This window comes from Bison bison, unplaced genomic scaffold (assembly GCF_000754665.1).
Source record: "Bison bison bison isolate TAMUID 2011002044 unplaced genomic scaffold, Bison_UMD1.0 scf7180017864196, whole genome shotgun sequence".
Classification (NCBI taxonomy): Eukaryota; Metazoa; Chordata; class Mammalia; order Artiodactyla; family Bovidae; genus Bison; species Bison bison.
This window is the reverse complement of record NW_011494768.1, coordinates 2,962,276-2,982,345: the sequence shown is the minus strand read 5'-3', so window position 1 is coordinate 2,982,345 and position 20,070 is coordinate 2,962,276. Positions and strand designations below refer to the sequence as shown.

The 20,070-nt window shown below is 47.2% G+C and overlaps 1 protein-coding gene across 1 annotated transcript in view; it reads left to right on the top strand.

Moving 5' to 3' along the window:
- Positions 1–20,070, top strand: part of ISM1 (isthmin 1, angiogenesis inhibitor) — a 93,954-nt gene that overhangs the window by 41,943 nt on the left and 31,941 nt on the right. Inside the window, exon 3 of the mRNA XM_010844156.1 lies at positions 18,752–18,991. Coding sequence (XP_010842458.1) covers positions 18,752–18,991 — 240 coding nt within the window. The remainder of the gene's footprint in view (positions 1–18,751; positions 18,992–20,070) is intronic.

The following is a 20,070-nucleotide window of genomic DNA, read 5'->3' as shown; positions in this document are numbered from 1 at the left end:
GCATTTGTGAATCAGTATGTGTATGGATATACACTGATATAAAGTCTTAGAACTATTTGACATTGAAGAGAAGCAAATTCAGAAAGTGTTCAGGGTCAGAAGTGAATTCCAAAGAACAGCATCCCTGGGACCCTGTGCTTCCTCCTTCCGGATCTCCTTTCTGCCCCTCCCAGCCCACCCCACGCCCCCGGCTTCCCAACCCTGCACTCCCCGGAGGCTCCCCCAGGGCGGCTCCTCGCTGCGCTGACTGAGTGTGGAGCAGTGAATTGGTCCCACCCAGGCGGCTGTCACAGTTGGCACCCCCGGCGCAGTTTTCCACATTCTCTCTCTGGGCAAAGGGAGGCACCAGGTATGGCTCATGACGTGACTTGGGGGCTGGTGACCATACCAAGACGTGTGGCCGTCAGGTCAGTGGAGACCACGCCAAGAACCAAGTCAGAAAGACCTTCCTCACCCCTATGCCCCGGGACCCAGCTATGGTTTCAGACAGGCAGGGTGAGGAAAGTGTGCCTAGCCTATCAGACTTTAAACTCCTGCTTGTCCACGTAGTCGTGCATGCATGGATGCATCATCCATCCAGACGGCAGCAGTGAAGTCCTACACGTGCCAGGCTCTGGGCTAAGCGCCCAGACACAGAAGCGACGCAAACAGAACAGAAGCCCCGCTTCAAGGAGCTGACTCTCTGATGGGGGCCAACAAGACTGCATAAGACAGTTTTGTTTGTATGTAGAATAGTCTTGTCTTGTGGCACAGAGTATTAAGGACATACACGGAGTGATGGAAGGGAACTCCCTTGGGGGAGGGACAGTACTTGATGATTGCAGAAGTCCTCCGTCTCTGGAGGTGATATTTAAGCTGAGATTTGAAAGGCAGAGAGTGACAGTAGTAGCCTGGACTAGGACAATGGCAGAGGAATTTTAGAAATAGCCAAAATACTCAGCGGCCAAAGAATCCGCCTGCTGTGCCGGAGACACAGGAGGCGCGAGTTCAGTCCCTGAGTTGGGGAGATCCTAGAGGAGGAAACAGCAACCCACTCCAGTGTTCTTGCCTGAAAAATCCCATGGACAGAGGAGCCTGGTGGGCTACAGTCCATGGGGTCACAAAGAGTCGGATGAAAATGAAGAGCACCCAAAGATAAGATAGGTCTATGAAATAAAGCCTGATTTGCGGGGGCTTCCCTGATAGCTCAGTTGGTAAAGAATCCGCCTGTAATGCAGGAGACCCTGGTTCAATTCCTGAGCCAGGAAGATCCCCTGGAGAATGGATAGGCTACCCATTCCAGTATTCTTGCGCTTCCCTTGTGGCTCAGCTGGTAAAGAATCTGCCTGCAATGCAGGAGACCTGGATTCAATCCTTGGGTTGGGACATTCCCCTAGGGAAGGAAACGGCTAACCACTCCAGTATTCTGGCCTGGAGAATTCCACGGACTGTATAGTCCATGGGGTCACAAAGAGTCAGACACAACTGAGTGACTTTCACTAAGGATGCATGGACTTGAAGAAGCTAATGTGGCTAATGTAATTTACCCCTTGTGCAGCTGTTTGCAGTTCAGTCAGTTTTTGCCTGCCTTAATTAGTCAGACACTGAACAAAAAATGAATAAAGTTCTAATAATGTATAAAAATACAATGAAAAGGAGCAGTATTCTTGCCAGGAAAATCCCATGGACAGGGGAGCCTTGCAGGCTACAGTCCATGGGGTTGCAAAGAGTCAGACACAACTGAACAACTGAAGACATATGTCAATGTATAAAATACAAGAGAGGAGAACAAGGAGAGACTGATTCTGCTGAGCATCGGGGAAGGCTTCACAGAAATGGCAGTAGCTTCACAGGATTTGTAAGGAGACATAGGAGTGTTCCGTGTTGCCAAGGGAAGGAAGGGCTTTCCAGGTAGAGGAGACAGAGACCTTTGACCCAAGGGTGTCTATTAGCTTCTGTCTGAGTTACAGCAAGGCACCCCCTCTGGGGAGAAGACACCGTGTCCTCCAGGCTTGGTTTCAGCCCATGCTTGCCCCCCACCAGGCTCTTTTGTTCCATGCACAGCTTATACCACAGGCATGGTGGCCCTGGATGAAACTGCAGGGAGTCGACTGTGCCCACACCCATTGGGCTTTGAAAGTTGGTTTCTTTACCCATCCATCCACTCAGAGAGCATTTATCAAGGTCCAGATTCATTTTGAGACAGCAACTCCAAAGGGAAAGCCTAACATTTTGTGATTCAGTCTCAGGAGACTTGTTGGGGCGGGGCCGGGGGAGCAGCAGGACTCTGCCACCAGAGCAGCCAGTTCCCTCGGAAGAGCCGAAGGCCAGGAACCAGGAATCTCGCATTCTGGACCCCACCCAGACATCCTCCCGTGTGCTGGCCCCTCCCCAGCCATACCCTGCACCCCATTCTGTAAAAAGAAGGCACTGAATTCTTAGACCCAGCTCATACCCTGCTCCCACTTGGTAGAGCTGGTGTAACTGTTTTCAGGACGAGCTGGATTTTCCTGTGGGATTGTAGGTACGAAAATGGCTTTAAAACTGATGCTGAATGCATCACCCTCCACAGCCCTCCCGAAGTCAGACATCTTTGGAGAGGCTGCTGGCCAGATTCAAGGGTCTCCCTCTGTATCCTGGCCACTCTTTAAAAAAAAAAATTAAATTGAACATTGTGTTTGCATTTTTATTCAGTTCAAGAAATTTTCTCTCTCTCTCTCTCTTTTTTTTTTTGGCTGAGTGGCATGCAGGAGCTTAGATTCCCGAACAGGGACAAAACCCATAGCCCCTGCAGTGGAAGCACAGAGTCTCCACCACTGGACTGCCAGGGAAGTCCCTCCTGGCCATTCTTGACACTGGGGTGGTTGGAAGAAGTATTGGCCTTCTTCCCTGTGACTTTGGCTAACGCCAGCTGCTTTCTCTTGTCTCCATGGGTCCAGAATGAGCCCCCACCTGTCTCAGCCATATTTTACAGCCATGGTCAGCCCCAACTGGACGCTTTAGGAGCTGGTGACTTTGATGACATCCTCAGCTTCAGTTTCCTCATCTGTCCAATGGGGGTGATGATAATGGTACCCATCTGGTGGGAGCTTTGGGAGGCATTGATTGAGATGATCCGTAACAAGTGTTTGGATAAGACTACCACAGAGTTAACACTGGAAAGGGGGGTAGAGGTGTAGCTGGTTATGATGAGGGAAGATAGAAGCTGGGCTGAGAAGCAAACATTCAAGAGAAAAGGTATCAAGGTAAAAGTGAGTCCTAGGAAAGGCCAGTGGGAGACGGGAATTATAAAGGGAGAGAAGAGCTTGCGCTACAGGTATGCTCCTCCTTTTAGAGGTGAGAACACTAGGTCATAGGAGAATAATGGACCAAGGTGGGGGCCCTCTGTTTTTTTTTTTAAAAAAAAACGTATTTTCCTGCATCCTTTATAATTCAGAAAATAGCAGTAACAGAAAGCTTGGCATCTTAAATCCCTGTGACCTTTCTAAGTGCCATTTCTCTATGACTCCATTTCTACTTTATTTCTCCTTGTGTTTCTAGTAGTTATTTAAGTTCAGCAGGTAAGTCTTGTGCATACAGAAGGGAGCACAAATCATACATGTACAGTTCAACCAGTTCCCTAAAGTGAACACGTTGTGTAACCAGCTTCCAGAAGTAGAATGTGAGGACTGCCCTGGTGGTCTGGTGGCTAAGACGCGACGCTCCCAATGCAAGGGGCCCAGGTTCGATCCCTGGTCAGGGAACTGGATCTCACATGTCACTAGAGATACCACATGCTGCAGCTAAGACCCAGTGCAGCCAAATCAATATTTTTTTTAAAGAAACAGAATGTGGCTCTTGTGGCCTGACCCCCCCGCTCTGCCACAGGGCTCCCTTTTCGTTACCAGCATCCCCAGGATCGCCACTGTCCTGACTTCTAACAGCATTACTTAGTTTTGCCTGCTTTTGAACTTTACATAAATAGAACCATACATTTTATCTGGTTTCCTTTGTTCAACATCATGTTTGTGAAATTCACTGATAATGTTTCATTGTATGACTATTTTATGCATATACCTTCCTTATATATTCTGCTGTAGATGGCCATTTGAGTTCCTGTCGCTTTCAAAGCTCACCCCAAATGCTTAGCAAATCCCAGGAAGAAAGTGATGACTCCTAAACCTAATATCCAAAGCAATAGTGTGGGGCCCTGCTCTTTGTGGCCTGTTTTCTCCATTCTCTGCCTCATCTGGCTTCCCAAAATAAAGTCCCCTGCTTACTATATGAACAAATTTGAGAATGCATTTGTAAGTCCAATTTGTTCCCGAGTCCAACAAAGTTAGCCTAGGTACCCAACTAACACAATCGGCTATAGGGTACTATATTGGAATAGGTTTAAATACTTTTCACACAAATAACATGTACATAAAAGACAAACAAACATAAAGAATATAGCAGTTTTACTTTTACACTAAAGTGCCCTGAAGAGTGCAGAAGTATAACAGCAGCTGGCATACAAGGACTGCCACGCATGTTCACATCTTTCAAAGTTCACAGCTTGAAGATGGGTATGCGGGAGACTTGCTGCAGAGCCCAGAACTCTTGCACGAAGTATGATGTGCCGTTTCATTCCTGTCTTTCCCATCATTAGTTTGCCAGCATCCCTTGTAGTCCATGCTCATTATACCAGCTCTTTGTGTTGACCAGCACTTACTGACCCTGTGACGGTATCAGCCTGCACAAGCCAAGTGGCTTTGGGCTGGACTGGCATCTGGATAGTTTTCCTAAGAAAAGGTGGCCAGGACCCCCATAACAAACAAAGTAGGGGAGCAGAGCTGAGAATTAAATCAGCAACGTGCTGCTGGCCAGTGTTCTTGAAGCAGGCCCCTTGAACCCGTTGCCTGAGTGGAAGCTGCAGTGAGGGAAGATGGGAGATTCAAGGTGGCTGCAGACTCTCTTACTCTAGAGAACCCCTGGGAGAGAAATTAGGACAGCATACAGTGGGAGGAACAGGGTTGCGGTGCCTACTCTGCTAGCCAGAGGCCTCTCAAATTCAATTTCCTCCTCCTTGGAACACAAGCACTCGTGTCTGCTTCAAGGGGTGTTGTGAAGATTAGACACAGCGTCCCATGCTTGGCCTGGGTGGTGGTGTGCTTTGTCCCAGATACTTCCCGTGTGCCCAGTGTCTTCCATTCACCTCTCCAGACTGACCCCGCAGCCTTCCCCACCCTGTCGTGTGCCTCAGCTACGTGATCTGTATGTATCGTATCAACGGACTCCCTTGATCTTGAGCTTCTGATTGGAATTGGCCAACAGTAAACATGACGAGAGAGGAGAGGAAGAAGAGGGAGGCATCCATATTTTGTAAGGCCCATGTACACACACACACCCCCCCCTCGCACTGGGGAGCAGCAACCGCTCCCTTTCCTTGCCTTTCCAGGCCTGGAGGTATAAGATCTCCCTGGCTTTACCAGCCCTGGACACCTCAGCATCTTTGGTGGTTTCCAGCCTCCTTGTCCAGAGAAGGCAATGGCACCCCACTCCAGTACTCTTGCCTGGAAAATCCCATGGATGGAGGAGCCTGGTAGGCTGCAGTCCATGGGGTCGCTAAGAGTTGGACACGACTGAGCAACTTCACTTTCACTTTTCACTTTCATGCATTGGAGAAAGAAATGGCAACCCACTCCAGTGTTCTTGCCTGGAGAATCCCAGGGACGGGGGAGCCTGGTGGGCTGATGTCTATGGGGTCGCACAGAGTCGGACACGACTGAAGTGACTTAGCAGCAGCAGCAGCCTCCTTGTCCACCCATCTGTCAGCTCTTCTTTCATTAAGCTCCCTAGGTCACACGTACCTCAGTGCCACCCATTTTCTGCCCAGGTTCAGACAGACACACCCTCGTACCAGGATGTTTATCTTGGGGAGAGTAGCAGCACGTAAGTATGTGCTCTGGTGCACCCCCTTTCATGACCATCCCCAAAAGAAAGCCCCTAAGAAGCTCGGTCTTCTCTTTCCTTGAACCTCAGCTAACTGAGCTCAAGTGGGAGAATGATCTTTATCAAGAACAAAACTAGCAGGTGCTTTGTTTTTCTGGGGTCAGAATAAGAAATTGTATGGGGTCAAGGAGTTAACATCAATAAAGTGGCTGAAAGTGGTCTGGTGGGTGCCCTCTGCCAGTTGATGCTTGGCCTTCTGCTCTTCCCAATAAGAGGAGAAACCCACAAAAAGTCCTGCTTACAGATCATACTTCTCCATACTTGTTTCTACTTGTTAGTGCATTAGACAAGTATCCAGAAAAGGATCTTTTAGAGAAAATGAAAGAACCTTAAATGGTTATTGTTAAAGAGTCAGTAGATGGTGAGCTGCAGAATCAGAAGTATGGATGGTTTTACTTCCTTACGTTGGACTCCTTCACTCTTAAAGAATTTCCCACTTTCTCCCTGGCATTTCATATGCAAGCATTTCTTAACTTTCCCACTGGAGTCTGAAGTCTTAAAGACAAAACCCTGTCCAGATATGATTTTCATAAGAGTCTCTTGTAAAATGGATACATAACCGGAATTCCCTGGAAGTCCAGTGGTTTAGGGCTATGTGTTCCACTGCAGGGGGCCCAGGTTTGATCCCTGGTTAGAGAATTAAGATCCTGCAAGCATGTGGCATGGTCCTAAATGAATAATAAAATGAATTCTTGTCAAAGCTTTATTGAACTAGCTAATGAGAGAACTAGGAAGATGCTAGTGCCAGTTAAGTGCTTGTGAGGAACAGATATTTATAAAATTAGTGGAGAAAATCATGACCGAGTAGATTTGGAGGGGCATTGACCCTATTATTCATTGTTGGTTTTTTCCCCAGTTTTGTTGAAATATAATTGATATATAACGTTGTGTATATTGAAGGTATATAACCTAATGACTTGAGATACGATACCTTGTCAATGATTAGCATAGTAAGTTTAGTTAACATCCATCACTTCACATACTTGGAATTTTGTCCCTTATGATGAGAACATTTAACGAATTATTGTTTCTACCAGACCAAAAAATAAATTATATTTCTACAGGGTGGAAATCTCCAAGTTCACGTGTAACAAAAAAATAAATTATATTTCTACAGGGTGGAAATCTCCAAATTCACGTGTAACAAAAAATAAATTATATTTCTACAGGGTGGAAATCTCCAAGTTCACGTGTAACTTTTAGCCTAAGCCTTTTGTGTGTGTGTGTGCTTGTGCGTGTGTGTGTGTGTGTGTGTGTGTGTGCTCACTTGCTCAGTTGTGTCCTATTCTTTGCAACCCTATGGACTGTAGCCCGCCAGGCTCCTCTGTCCATGGAATCTCCCAGGCAAGAATACTGGATTGGGGTGCCATTTCCTCCTCCAGGGGATCTTCCCAACCCAGGGATCCAAACCACGTCTCTTATGTCTCCTGCATTGGCAGGTGGATTCTTTACCACTAGCGCCACCTGGGAAGCCCTAAGCAATAGTAAATAATAAGTGAAACAAAGGTCCATTCTCCTAGAAAAGTAACCAGGGACAGGCCTGTCATACTATATGCTCTGCTGGGAACTGATCAACTCGCAACCACCCTTTTGCTTTATTTCCAAGTTTGGCTCATTTCTCCTCACAAGGTATACGCTATTGAACTGCCTCACCACAGGCTCACGGCACCTGGCCCAAAGCAGATGCCCACAAAATGCCTGTTGAGTGAACCTATGAATAGAGCAGATCTCCATCCATTTATAGAAAAAGATTAGCCAAGCGAAGTCCAGGGCCCACAGTCGCATCAGCTGCCAGCTTTCCGAGCAGGGATCAAACAGTTTCCCTGGAGGAGAACAGAACAGCAGTCCAAATAAGAACAATCTGTACCGGCAGGTGGGAAAGGGGACCGGTCCTGGTGGGGTACAGCTTTCTCTTCACCTCAGGCCATAATCGGCCTATGATGGCTCTATAATTGCTTTATAGTGTCAGTAGGGGTTCCCCAATAAATGAGCATTGCTGGTTTCTGGCAGCTAACAGAGCCATACAGGTGCATCGTGAAAGTGTGAGGGAGCATTGTTAAGTCTCAGCTCCAAATCTTTGAAACACTGGCTGTGGGGCTGTTAACAGAGCAGCCCCTGTGAATGATGGAAGCAGTAGGCAGGGGGATGTTTTTCAGCAGATCTGACCCAGCTTTGAGTCGGCAGGTGGAGGGATGGGGGAAGGTGCCGAGGAAGATAACATTTGCACTGCATGCCTTTAGAACCATCAGATTTTTGTTTAATTTCCTCACCCTCAATTTGATGTTTTTAGCCTTTTGGTATTGACTATTTGGAAAAGACTCTGATGCTGGGAGGGATTGGGGGCAGGAGGAGAAGGGGACGACAGAGGATGAGATGGCTGGATGGTATCACTGACTCGATGGACGTGAGTCTCAGTGAACTCCGGGAGTTGGTGATGGATAGGGAGGCCTGGCGTGCTGCGATTCATGGGGTCGCAAAGAGTCGGACATGACTGAGCAACTGATCTGATCTGATTTTCCTTTAATCATTGGAAAATTTTTTTTTTCTGGGACAAGTGTCTCTTGAGGATTCTATTCCTAGGAGGTGAGATAGATGGATTGGGAGCTTTTCTCTAGTTCTCATCCTATGTTGATGAGAACAACATACTCATCCTTATACCCATTTTACAGAAGGAATAGCTGAGGTCCTGTATCAGCTTCTGCTGTGTAACAAACCACTCTGAATTCATTAGCATAAACCACAATGTTTACTGTTTCTCATGATTCTATGGGTCAACTGGGTGGCTTTTCTAGTCTGGATTAGCTCAGTTGGGGCCAGATGATCTAACATAGTCTCCATTTGTGTGACGAGTCATTGGCTGGCTGTTTAGTCTAGGGTAGATTATCTGTTTCACCTATCTGCCTTCATCCCACAAGCTAGCCCAGGCCTCTTCACATGGTGGTCTCAGGATTCCAAAGAGCAATTTTTTTAAAAAAAAAGTCGAGCTCCAATATACATTTATCTCTGCTTACTCTTGTCCATCGGCCACAGTAAGTCACATGACCAAATGCAAAGACAGTATAGCAGACCACTACCCAAGGCATAGACAGTTACAGGAGGAATCTGCGGATGTTTTCGCAAACCCTACCAGTCTAGGTGCAAAGGTACAGAAACTCGCCTAAGCTCACAAAACTAGGTAGGGGCAAGGCAGGGCAGAGACCTAGGCCTCAGACCTCATGGCCCAGGCCCCTTCCTCAACATCATAAGCCCTTTTCTAGGATTCCAAGGTGAAAGTCCAGTTCCCTCTAGAAACCTAGCTTACAGGTACTGGGAGCAGAGAAATTCATGGTAGGTTTCAGTGATGGGTCTTCACTTTGGGTGTTGAGAGAAATCCATCTTCTTAATTAAAACAATAGCTGAGCAAGGGTCCCTCGGGCCATCCCCACCCCAGGCCAGTCTGAACTCTGCCAGTCTTTACCGTTTGACTTGCCTCCCAGGTTCCGACAGCAGAACACCAGCCTTGACTTGGTCTTGGGTGTCCCCCTTGCCATGTGGGGAGACGCTGCATCACTGCAGGGGCCTCCACCTCTGGGGTCTCCTTGTCCTGTTCTGTGCTCTCCCTCTGGTCATGGGAGGACTTAAGACAGCTGGGCCCTTTAGGCATGCTAATAATTTGATGTCTCTGCAACTTGGGTCCTGGAAAAGGATCTGGAGAGTTTACCACTCTGTTTTCCTTCCCAGATAATGGAGAAAGCACAATTTTAAAAATCCACAATAATCCACATTCATTAAATATTTGCTTCAACTTTGGCTTAGAGGGGGAGCTGATCTCCAATGGCCGAAGCCCCCTGGTGGCCACCCTTGACCTGTTCCTTGATCCCTGAACAAGTTCAGTCAACCCTTAAATTCCAATGCCTCTCTCAGCACTCAGCAGACAAGACCTTCCCTTAGCTTACAGGGGCACTGGGCAGGGGGAGTGGGCAGCACGCGTATCTCACACCCCAAGAGATGTTATTTATGCAAGTGTCTCGTCTAGGCAAATTCACCACCTCCCTGGAGCAGAATTCTGGAAAACACAGTCTCTCCATCCACTTCCATTGGCAGAGATGGTTCAGATGATGTGTGAAGGTTTCTTTGGCCAAATTGGCTTCCCAGCCTTGAACTCTGCTTCTTACGTGTTTTCTTAGACTTGAAAGAATAATTCGCATCCCATTTCTGTCCATTCTTTAGTCTAACAGGACATAAAGGAAACGGGGCCCGGGGAGCTCTCACTCTGCTTTCTTCGCCAACAGCGGAGAAAAGCACAACTTGAAAAATCACCAATAATCCACACATTTTCAAGATCAAAGCTGTTTACAGAAGCATCCAAGACGAGCTAGTGGGGCGTTGACTCCCATTTTGTCAGCTGGCCCCAAGAGCCTTCAATTAAGAAAGAAGCACGGGGGTGGGAGACTCTCATCAGCAGCCCCTTCCCCTCTGGAGCCAGCTCCATGCCCAAGTGCAAGGAGTCAGCCATTCTTCATGCCTTCCAAAGCATCACCCGAGATCATAAGCGAGGTCACTCCCAAGCCCTAGAGTAAACAGCCCTCTGATACATTCTGCCCCCAAAATGGAAGATTCCTCAGCTATTAGTCAGACTTTCAACAGAAGGCTCCATTCCCAACCAAGATGAAACACTCCGGCATTCCTGAAATGTGATGTGCCTATGTCACTAGCTCCCAGGGTTGTCTTCAGGGTCCGACAGCAAAGATCGGAGTACAGTTATGGCCACTTCCCTCTGCCAGGAATTTGTCTTTCCCTGCAAAGGGGCATTGCGTGTTCATGCTTGCTGTAACATACAGCCATGGATGTCTGCTCTGTTCCCGCTACCTGAAGGGGTATGATCACCATCACTTGCCAGCAGAAGGTGGCCAACCTCACCATCAGTGTCTTCAACAATGCGGGCTTCCCCCCAGAGATCTGGTTCCTTCCTCCCAGCCTGCGCTGAGCAAGCCTCCACCACCAGTGGGTGCCAGGCCTGTGGTCACCATCTCACAGCTGTCTTCCTGAGTCCTAAGAACAAGCAAGCATCCCCCACCACCTCCTGAGAAGGCAGCTTTTCTGCCTGAAATTCACACCGTTCATCCTTTGATTTTCTCTTCCTGGGAGCGCTCACACCCCCAATCATGTGAAAAGATAATCACTGTGCCCTTTTATCCTTTTTTTCTCCCCAAACAGGGAAACTTGTGCTCTTCCCTTTGAAATACCACCCATGGCATTCTTGAACTTATTTTTAGACGTGTGGAAACATTCCAGACAAAAATCGATGCCCGGCACAGATAAAGCCCCGAGTGTGTTTATCGTGGGGAGAAGAAAACGGAGTGTTTTAATGTGGAAGGAGCGTGGCCATATGCCTGGATGCAGCGTGGCTGCCTTTAATCTGCAGAAAGGAAACAAGCATTGTCGATAATAATATGCAGCTGTCCAGCCCAAATGAGGACATATTGCTAATTAGCTATATTGTTAATATATTTTAAGGAGAGAGGCTGCAGTGACGTTAATTATAATCTTTGTTGTTGGTTGTTCAAAGTCTATGAGACCAAAAGCCTTGCTAATAATATCTTCTTTAATATCTTCAATAGAAGATTCTTGGGTTTTTTTTTTCTTTAGAATCCCACATAAAAGCCACATTAGGGGTAATGAGGCCTGTAGCCTGAGCCTAATTAAAACAACATCTAACTAAGCCTGTGGCCATCATTATCATCAACTAGTACTTATTGGGTGCCCCCTGAGCTCATTTGGAATTGGAGGGTGTGGGGTTTGAGATTGCAGATACGGCCTGTTCTTTGCCCTCCAGAAATTTGCCATCCCGTCTGCCTCCAAGAAGTCTGCCTGGTTGCGTTAATCTGGGAATAGTTACCACAGCCTTGAAAGAAAAGAAAAAAAAAATAGGCATTAAAACTGTCCAAGCCAGCCACAATTTGTTACTAGTGTGTGCCTCTTCTGAGGTTCTGGAAGTGGTCAGATCAGCCCTGGTTTTCACACACCGGCCTTTGGTTGAGGTTTATGGAACAGGGCAGGTGGCAGTGATTCTGAGCACGGTTTTTCCAAAGGTGGACGCACAGCTCCTTTTCACAGCTTGATTGTCCTCCCTGGAGCTGATCGCCCTAAATAGCTCTGGGGCTTGGTTCTCCAAAGAACCCCTGCCTCTCTCAGTCCTGTGCCAGATGAGCAGCTGCCGACTCTGCTGTGAGTGCTCTGACCTCGATGTGGTCCATGGCGGTCCACCTTGGTCACAATGCAGCCAAAGGGATGGATCCCCCCCGACGTGGCTGAGGGCGGCGGCCGGACGTCCCGGCTCTTGGGCAGGGGATGTCCCGTGGAGAAAGTACACGAGGAGCAAAGTGTCTGGGCCTGTCATCTTGGAAACCGCACCAGGGCTGCCGACGAGAGGTTTCCTCAGCCATCTTGGCAGAGCTTTCCTGGGAGCATTCAGAGCTAGTGACGGGAGCCAGGGAGGCGATGCCCGCCCATAGAACGCCAGCAAGCCTCCAGCTGACCCAGAGGATGCCACCAGGGAAGTGGTGGCCTAATGGAAAAGTCACAGCATGCTAGGAGAGAAAGCTTTCAGACCAAAGGCTGGTGGGTGCAGACATCTGGGGTTGGGCCTGGCATTTGTATTATTTATCCAGTGATCTCTTACTGAAGACAGCAGAGTGGCAATGAGCCTAACCCCAACTCCATCCCAGCCTGATGGCCCTTGGGCCTCAGTGCCAGGCCCTGGGAGGCCTTGGGGAGTCTGCACACTCCGTGTCCTTCGCCAGGATCGCCAAGTTCACTGGCCCATCTCCCTGTCTGCTCTGTGATCGTCACCTGCTTCCCAGGCTTCACGGTACTCATTTGTTCAATCTTGGTTCAGACATTATTTCCTCAAGCAAACCTCCATTTCTCTTTAATACAAATGTTCCAAGTAAGGAGTTTTATAAGCCCTACCTCAAGTGCGGATGATGGCTTTTCCTGGCTTCCTCTGTTTTGTGAGTATCATCGTAGGTTCATTGAATGTCACGGATGCAATGCATGGCAGTCAACGACAATTTTTGTGTTTTGACACCCAAAGTATCTAATCCTGGTGCACCGAGGGCCCTTCAGGATGGCTCCCATGTTGTTCCGAGGGAACACCATTAATTCCTGAGTCTTCCTTGGTTCCTGCCACAGGAGAGCATCCCAGACTCACTTGACTTCCCCACCCCAGCTCTGGAATCAATCATTTGTCCAAGGAGATCTGGATTCTTTGAGGGCAAACACCTCGAATTTTTTTAGTGATAGGATTTTCAGACAAATGAAAGGAAATATGACATTACCCAGCAAGTAACGGGTTTGAGAAATGCAAGGTACAGATGCTGAAACAGTGAGAAGATTCTATATGTGGAAGGAGGAGGGAGGTGGTAGAGGGCGGATTTGGAAAGTCAGCAGCAAGGCTGAGCTCTTGTAACCTGGCTGACACCGTGAAGGTCTTGGAAATGATTCACTAAATGCTCGGTTGGTACCCGCATAAGCTGGGGATGGTACCCAATCCTGAGTCACTTTGCTGAACAGGGCTTTTCTCCCTTTATTGGTGGTCACAGTTCTCAAATTAGAGTCACACAGGTCCTCAATGTTACTGTTTGTAGCAAGGGTGCAAGAAGTTCAGAGGTCATCATTCCAGGGCTAGTATGAAGGCTCTCGTGTGTTACCAGGGACCTCAGCCCCTCTATCTTGCCATTCAGCCACCTTTAGAGAGTATCTTCAACCTCATGCCAGCAGCCTCATTTCACTTCAAACACTCATATTATCCACACTTCAGGCAGGAGAAAATGAAAGAGAGAAAAGAGGCAAAAGGTAAACTGACTCTGCCTTCTGTCTAAGAGTCGTATCAGGGACCTTCTACTTACATCTCATTGGGTAGAACCGTGTCACATGGTCATCCCTTCCTGCAGTAGGTGCTGGGAAATGAAGTTTTAGCCAGGCGTGTTGCCTTCTGAAATCAACCCTGAATTTAAAAAAAGAAGAATGGATATTGGAAATTGCAATATCTGCCACAGTAATACTGCCATCTAAGGCAAAACACCAGGCTACATGAGCACAGAGCCTATTTTATTATTACTGTTAGCATTTTATTATTACCTTATTCCTATTTTTAAATAAGAATAAATTATAGAAAAAATAAGTTGTAGAATAATGGAGGGACAGGAGCTATGCACAAAGGTGGGAGAGTCAAGTGGCAGCTGAGTAGTGTGGCCACCGTATGTCATTCCCCTCACAGTTGAACAATGTGTGAGTGCAAACCACTTACTAGCTTTAGTTCTTCTGTTTCTTTATTAGTGGTCACGGCTCTCAAATTAGAATGTTGCTCCTAGAGCTGCAGCAATGTCACAGGTCGAAGGTCAACTCAAAGACACATTGTGGGCAAAGTGATATTTTCCCAAACTGAACTGATGCCCTTGTCTCACTTGGATTCAAACCAAATGAATCAGGCAGTTCCTTGGAAAGAGTGGTACTATTTCTTAAAGAGCAGACTCTCTGAAGCTCACGTTTTCAGAGAAGGATGCTTGCTTTGCTGAATAAAACACGAACTGTTTAAATCTTCATTTTGCAATCCACCCTTCATGAGAATCCTCGCTCTGCTAGGATTGTTATGTGAACTCGGTGAGTGAGTTTGGCCCTGCAAGGAGGTCTTGCAGATGGGGCCTCTGCAAGGAGTGTAGTGTGTCTTTGAGAAAGGATGAAGAAACGGTGTTTTCCTTCCTTATTAGCAGACCCAGTCTACTGTCTCCTGCCCTAGATTCTTGATTATCAAAATAATGGTTGCTCCTGAATCTTGTTATTGATTGAATAAAGTAGAGCTTCATTTTATGTGAGCCATTGTAAGGCACCCTTCTCCTACCTTATCAGTGCTGTGTTCAGTCATGTCTGACTTTTTGTGACTCCTTGGACTAGCCCCCCAGGCTCCTCTTGTCCAAGGAATTTTCCAGGTGAGAATACTGGAGTGGGTTGCCATTTCCTCCTCCAGGGGATCTTTCCAACCCAGGGATCAGACCCAGGGATCAAACCCACATCTCCTGCATTGGCAGGCAGATATTCTACCTGAGGGCTTCCAGTTTCCAAACAGTTTGAGAGTGTACCAAGGTTTGGAGGGAGCCAAGTTTTCCAGGTCAACATGTGTTGTAGAAAAGCAAGAATAATTCAGATATTCAGAGATCATGATTAGCACTTTTTATGATTTCCCATTCCCATCTTTTAGACACTTTGCAAACACTGAGCTTGTTTGAGGGGAGGTGGGGGGAGGCAGGAGGAGAAGGATTGGGGAAGGATGGAGAGAGGCCACAATTGTGTGCATAGTTCAAGCCAAAGCATACTTTGTGCCCCCATCTTCCCAGCACAGGCACTTGTGGCCTGAATCGTCCAGCCCAGTTGCCCTGACTCTACATTCCTCTTTTCAAGTGTAGACCCAACCCACCCTGAGTTCTCTGGACCATCCTGCTGGGACAGTGTGGGATTCTTCTTATTGCCTGCTTTGCTTTCCGTGGAGGATCGTTCAGCCACAGAGAGTCTTAGTTCATGTCTAAGCCAGGATGACTGTGTGCCTCTCCTCCCAGGAGAAATTCCAGAGTCAGATCAAGAAACCCGTCAGAACCCCAGCCCTTGTTTTATCAGCCAGCTAAGCCAAGCGACAAATATGCAGCCCAAATACCTTTCCTCTCTCTCAGAAGCAATGAACATGAACTTGGGCAAACTCTGGGAGATGGTGAGCGGCAGGGAAGCCTGGTGTGCTGCAGTCCCTGGGGTCACAAAGAGTCAGACACCACTGAGCGACTGAACAACAACAACATCTCTTCTTCTAAAATAAGAGTTGTTGTAGTAGAAAGACTGCTTCATCACAAGGGAAAGGAAAGGGGGCACCATCTTTTAAAGATTTTTTTTTTATGTGCACTATTTTTAGTCTTTATTGAATTTGTTAAAATATGGCTTCTTTTTTACATTTTGGTTTCTTTCTTTTTCTTTTTTTTTTTTCTTTTATTTTGGCCAAGAGGCATGTGACATCTTAGCTCCCTGACCAGGGATCAACCCTCATCCCCTGCATGGGAAGGTGAAATCTTTTTATTTTTTTTTAATTAATTTATTTTTTAATTGAGGATAATCGCTTTACAGAATTTTGTTATTTACTGCCAAATATCAACATAAACCAGCCATAGGTGTACCTATGTCCCTTCGCTCTTGAACCTCACTCCCAACTCCCTCCCCATCCCACTGCTTTTGGTTGTCACAGAGCCCCTGTCTGAGTTCGGTGAGTCACACAGCAATCCCCACTGGCTGTCTGTTTTACATATGGTAATGTAAGTTTCCCTGTTAACTCTCTCCATACACCTCACCCTCTCTGGAAGGTGAGCTCTCAACCACTGGATTGCCAGGGAAGGTTCCCTCTTTCACCCAGTCTAGCAGTGTGTTCCGGTTGCCACCATGAAGCCAAGGCAGGATTTGCAGGGTATCCCTCAGGGTGTGGGAGAGCAAATCATGCACCCTTTCTGAGAATTAGATTCCCAGAACCTGCTGCAAGAAATTTTCCATGAGAAGTCAGATGTCCTCACTAACATTGTTGGGGATCCAGGGAGAAAAACAAGAGAAGGAGTGCATCCAGTGAGCTTGCCCCAGGCCACGATAGAGATGTTTCGTGTTGAGGAAAGAATTAGCCTGCCTCTCTCTCACTCTCTCTGTGTGCTGGATGGGACAAGCTGGGCATAATGCATTTGGCCTCTGTTGTGTTGAGCAATGTCCAGGAATGCCAGGGCAGCTCTCTCTAGGAGGCTATGCCAGGAGACGAAAGCATGACAGAGAGGTGACTGGAAAGGTGTGCAAAGACTCTGCCCCCGGCCACATCTCCCGAGCAAAGAGGAAGGGCAGGCAAAGACCTGATGAAGGGCAGCAGCTCTCCCCTCCCTAACTGCACGTTTTAAAGAGGAGCTAGCAGACAGGCTTCTTCCTAGCTCCGTCCTCTTCTCAGCCTCTGGGAACATTCACAGACGCGATCTCTGCACCAGGGAGTTTATTCCCCATCCCATGTCTGTTTAGAGAGATAGAAAAATCCAGCCCCTCAGGTCAGCTGTTTAATGAGATGGTCATCCGCTGCATGTGTTCCGTCCTCAGCCCACTCTTGACCTCGGGTGCTCAGAGTCAGGAGTGTTTTGATCCCAGATGTAACCCCTGACTGGGTCCGAGGCGCTGCAGGCAGAGGGGGCGGGGAGTGCGTGCGGAAGCAACGTGCTGGGATATCCACTCCAAAACCCCCAAACATGCCCAAGAATAACAAGGACATTAACCGCTGACCCAAACGCGGGTGAAATTCTATCTCCACATCGCCCTCCACCAGTAAACACGAAAATGCTACCCCTTAGGGGATGGAGGAAGCCTCCAACCAGAGGGCCAGGGAGAAGGCGAGCAGAAGCTACTCTGGGAAAGAAGTCCAGCAACTTCCACGCTCTCTGATCACTGGTAAAAATTTTCCCCCAATGACAACCAAACACAGACCTTTTTTGCTAGCCTGGAAAAACAACAGACTTGCAACTTTTCACGATAAAGACCCTCAATTTGAGAACGCCTTTGTGTGACTTTTTCTTGGGCTGTCCCCCACCTCTCCATCCCCATCTCAGGTCCTTCTCCCCCACTTCACTCTGTCCCAGCCTCACTGGCCTTCTCTCTGATCCTCAGGTGAGCCAAGTCATCGGCATCCCAGGACGGTCTTCCTTGCTTGTCTCTCTGCTGTGTTCTTTGCTCAATAATTGCAGCTGTTCAGGTTTCACTTTGCAAGCTGCCTTTTCAGACAGGTCTTCCTCAGCCACCTACATCGTGTTGTCCCTGACCACTGTCTGTTATTTTTCTTCTGAGCAATCACTGTTCTCTGATCCGACCCTATTCATGTGTGTATTTGTGGTTTATTCCCCCCGGTTAGATGCGCAGTCCAGTAGAACAGGGCCCGTGACTGTCTTGTTCATGGCTTTCCTATGCCTAGCACATGGTTGACACGTGTTGACTGGATGGCTGGAAGGATGGATGAGTGGATGACTGAAGACACTGAAGGCAGGAAGGAGGGAAGGCAGAAAGGAGGGAAGAAGGTTAAGTAGGTTGATAAGCAGATGGATGGAAAAGATGATGGATGGATAGATGGATGGATGAACGGATGGATATAATCAATGATTTGACTGAAATATTTTCAGATCTTTTGCTAACCCACACCAAAGAAACAAGCTCTGGACACTGGGGTTATAACTAAAGCCAGAGTGGTTAATCAATTGAAGCTGTGATAAGCAAACTATAATTTGATTCCAGTTCTAAATGAACAACTGTTCTCCATTAAGCACTTCAAGCTCCATCAGGCTCTTCATGTTGACATATGTTGATGTTGGATAAATATCCCATAATACACTGTGCTATGCTAAGTCACTTTAGTCGTGTCCTGCTCTTTGTGACCCTATACATTGTAGCCCACCAGGTTCCTCTGTCCATGGGATTCTCTAGGCAAGAATACTGGAGTGGGTTGCCTTGCCCTCCTCCAGGGCATTTTCTTGACCCAGGGATCAAACTCATTAGCCCTCAGAAAATCCCCAAGTAGCAAGCTAGGAAAATTTTTCTGATAATTTAGCTTTTTAAAGATGGGAAAACTTAGCCATGGGAAGAACAATGATTTGGGAGTGCAACCCTGGCTTAATTCCAACTCCTGGAATTGTCCTCGTCTCAAGTTTTTACGGGTAGCATTTCTAAATCATGCTTCTCCTGTTTATTTGTTTATTTGCTTGTTTGTTTGTTTCAGAATAACCTCAACATGGAAAGTGCCTCGACATCAGAAACCAGCTTTCCTCTGTCCAAAGAAGCACCCGGGGAACATTCAGACCACCAGGCTGGGCACCAGCCCATCCCCAGACAGCAATTCCAGCAAGAGGTTGGGCACCCTTCATTGCAAAGAGATGGCCCCAGATCCTTTCTCCTTGACCTACCCAACTTTCCAGATCTTTCCAAAGCTGATATCAATGGACAGAATCCAAATATCCAGGTAATGCTGGGCAACTGAAAGGTGGAAGAAAATGAAACAGTCTATGCCTTTGTTTTCTGATCTGATCCCACCTCCCTTTTTCCCTTAGCCCTTTGATGAATCCTGTTATCTCTGCCAGAGCAATGTTACATCGCATCTGTGTAAACCCTGGATTGTAAGATGCATCGTTATTTTCTGAACCACTGAAAAAAGAAAACAGTGCTAATTAGAGTATGGCACATCCAAGATTATAAAATTTATCCAGATCTGATTTCAGAGCTGTTGAAATAGAAAAATAAAACAAAATAATATGCTCTGAAATTGATGAAAAACGGTAGCTATAGGGAAAGGCCAGTCTAACGCGTGAGTAGATGAGGCAAATTATCATGTGATTTCCAAGACGCTCAGGAATACAAAGCCTCTCTGCCTTGCCTTGATCTCCAGAAATTCCTTTAGGAGGCAACAACACTTCAGTTGTCGCATTAGTTGCGCTAAAGTGTAAAACAACTGATGAGAAATTTCGATAAGAATAGAGTGAAAAATAGAAGTTCCTAGCAGATAGCGGAATGCATGCCATTAGGATGGAGTGGGATGAAGCTGAAGAAACAGGAGGTTAGGGAAAGGGGCTCCTGGAATTGAAATTAAGAACTGTCATCGGCACTGAAATAGCACAGTCTACTCAGCAAGGCAAAGGCGGATCTGACTTGACTCTCCCAACATGTTGAAGCCAAACATGTTGTCTTCTTCCGATATTATCAATAATGCAACTAATTCTCCACAAGTTACCATTTGGTTTGCTTGCCCAAAGTCACATGGCTAGTAAACAATAGTTGGGGCTCAAACACAAGTGTTCAGGCTCCCAAGAAAATTCACCCTACCAGTCCGTGTGTCAAAGACAAACTCCTCATTTTGAATTTCACTTGCCCCTCCCTCTGTTTCTCCCCAGAGATGGGCCTCATGGTGGTGGAGGGAGGCCCGTCTCCCTGGGCCGCCTGGCCCCTGCACACCCCTGTCCTCAAGTGCTGGCTTCCAAACTTGTAAGCTTTGTCCTCAGTTCTTTCCACTTGGGGAAGGGCAGTTCAGTTCAGTTCAGTCGCTCA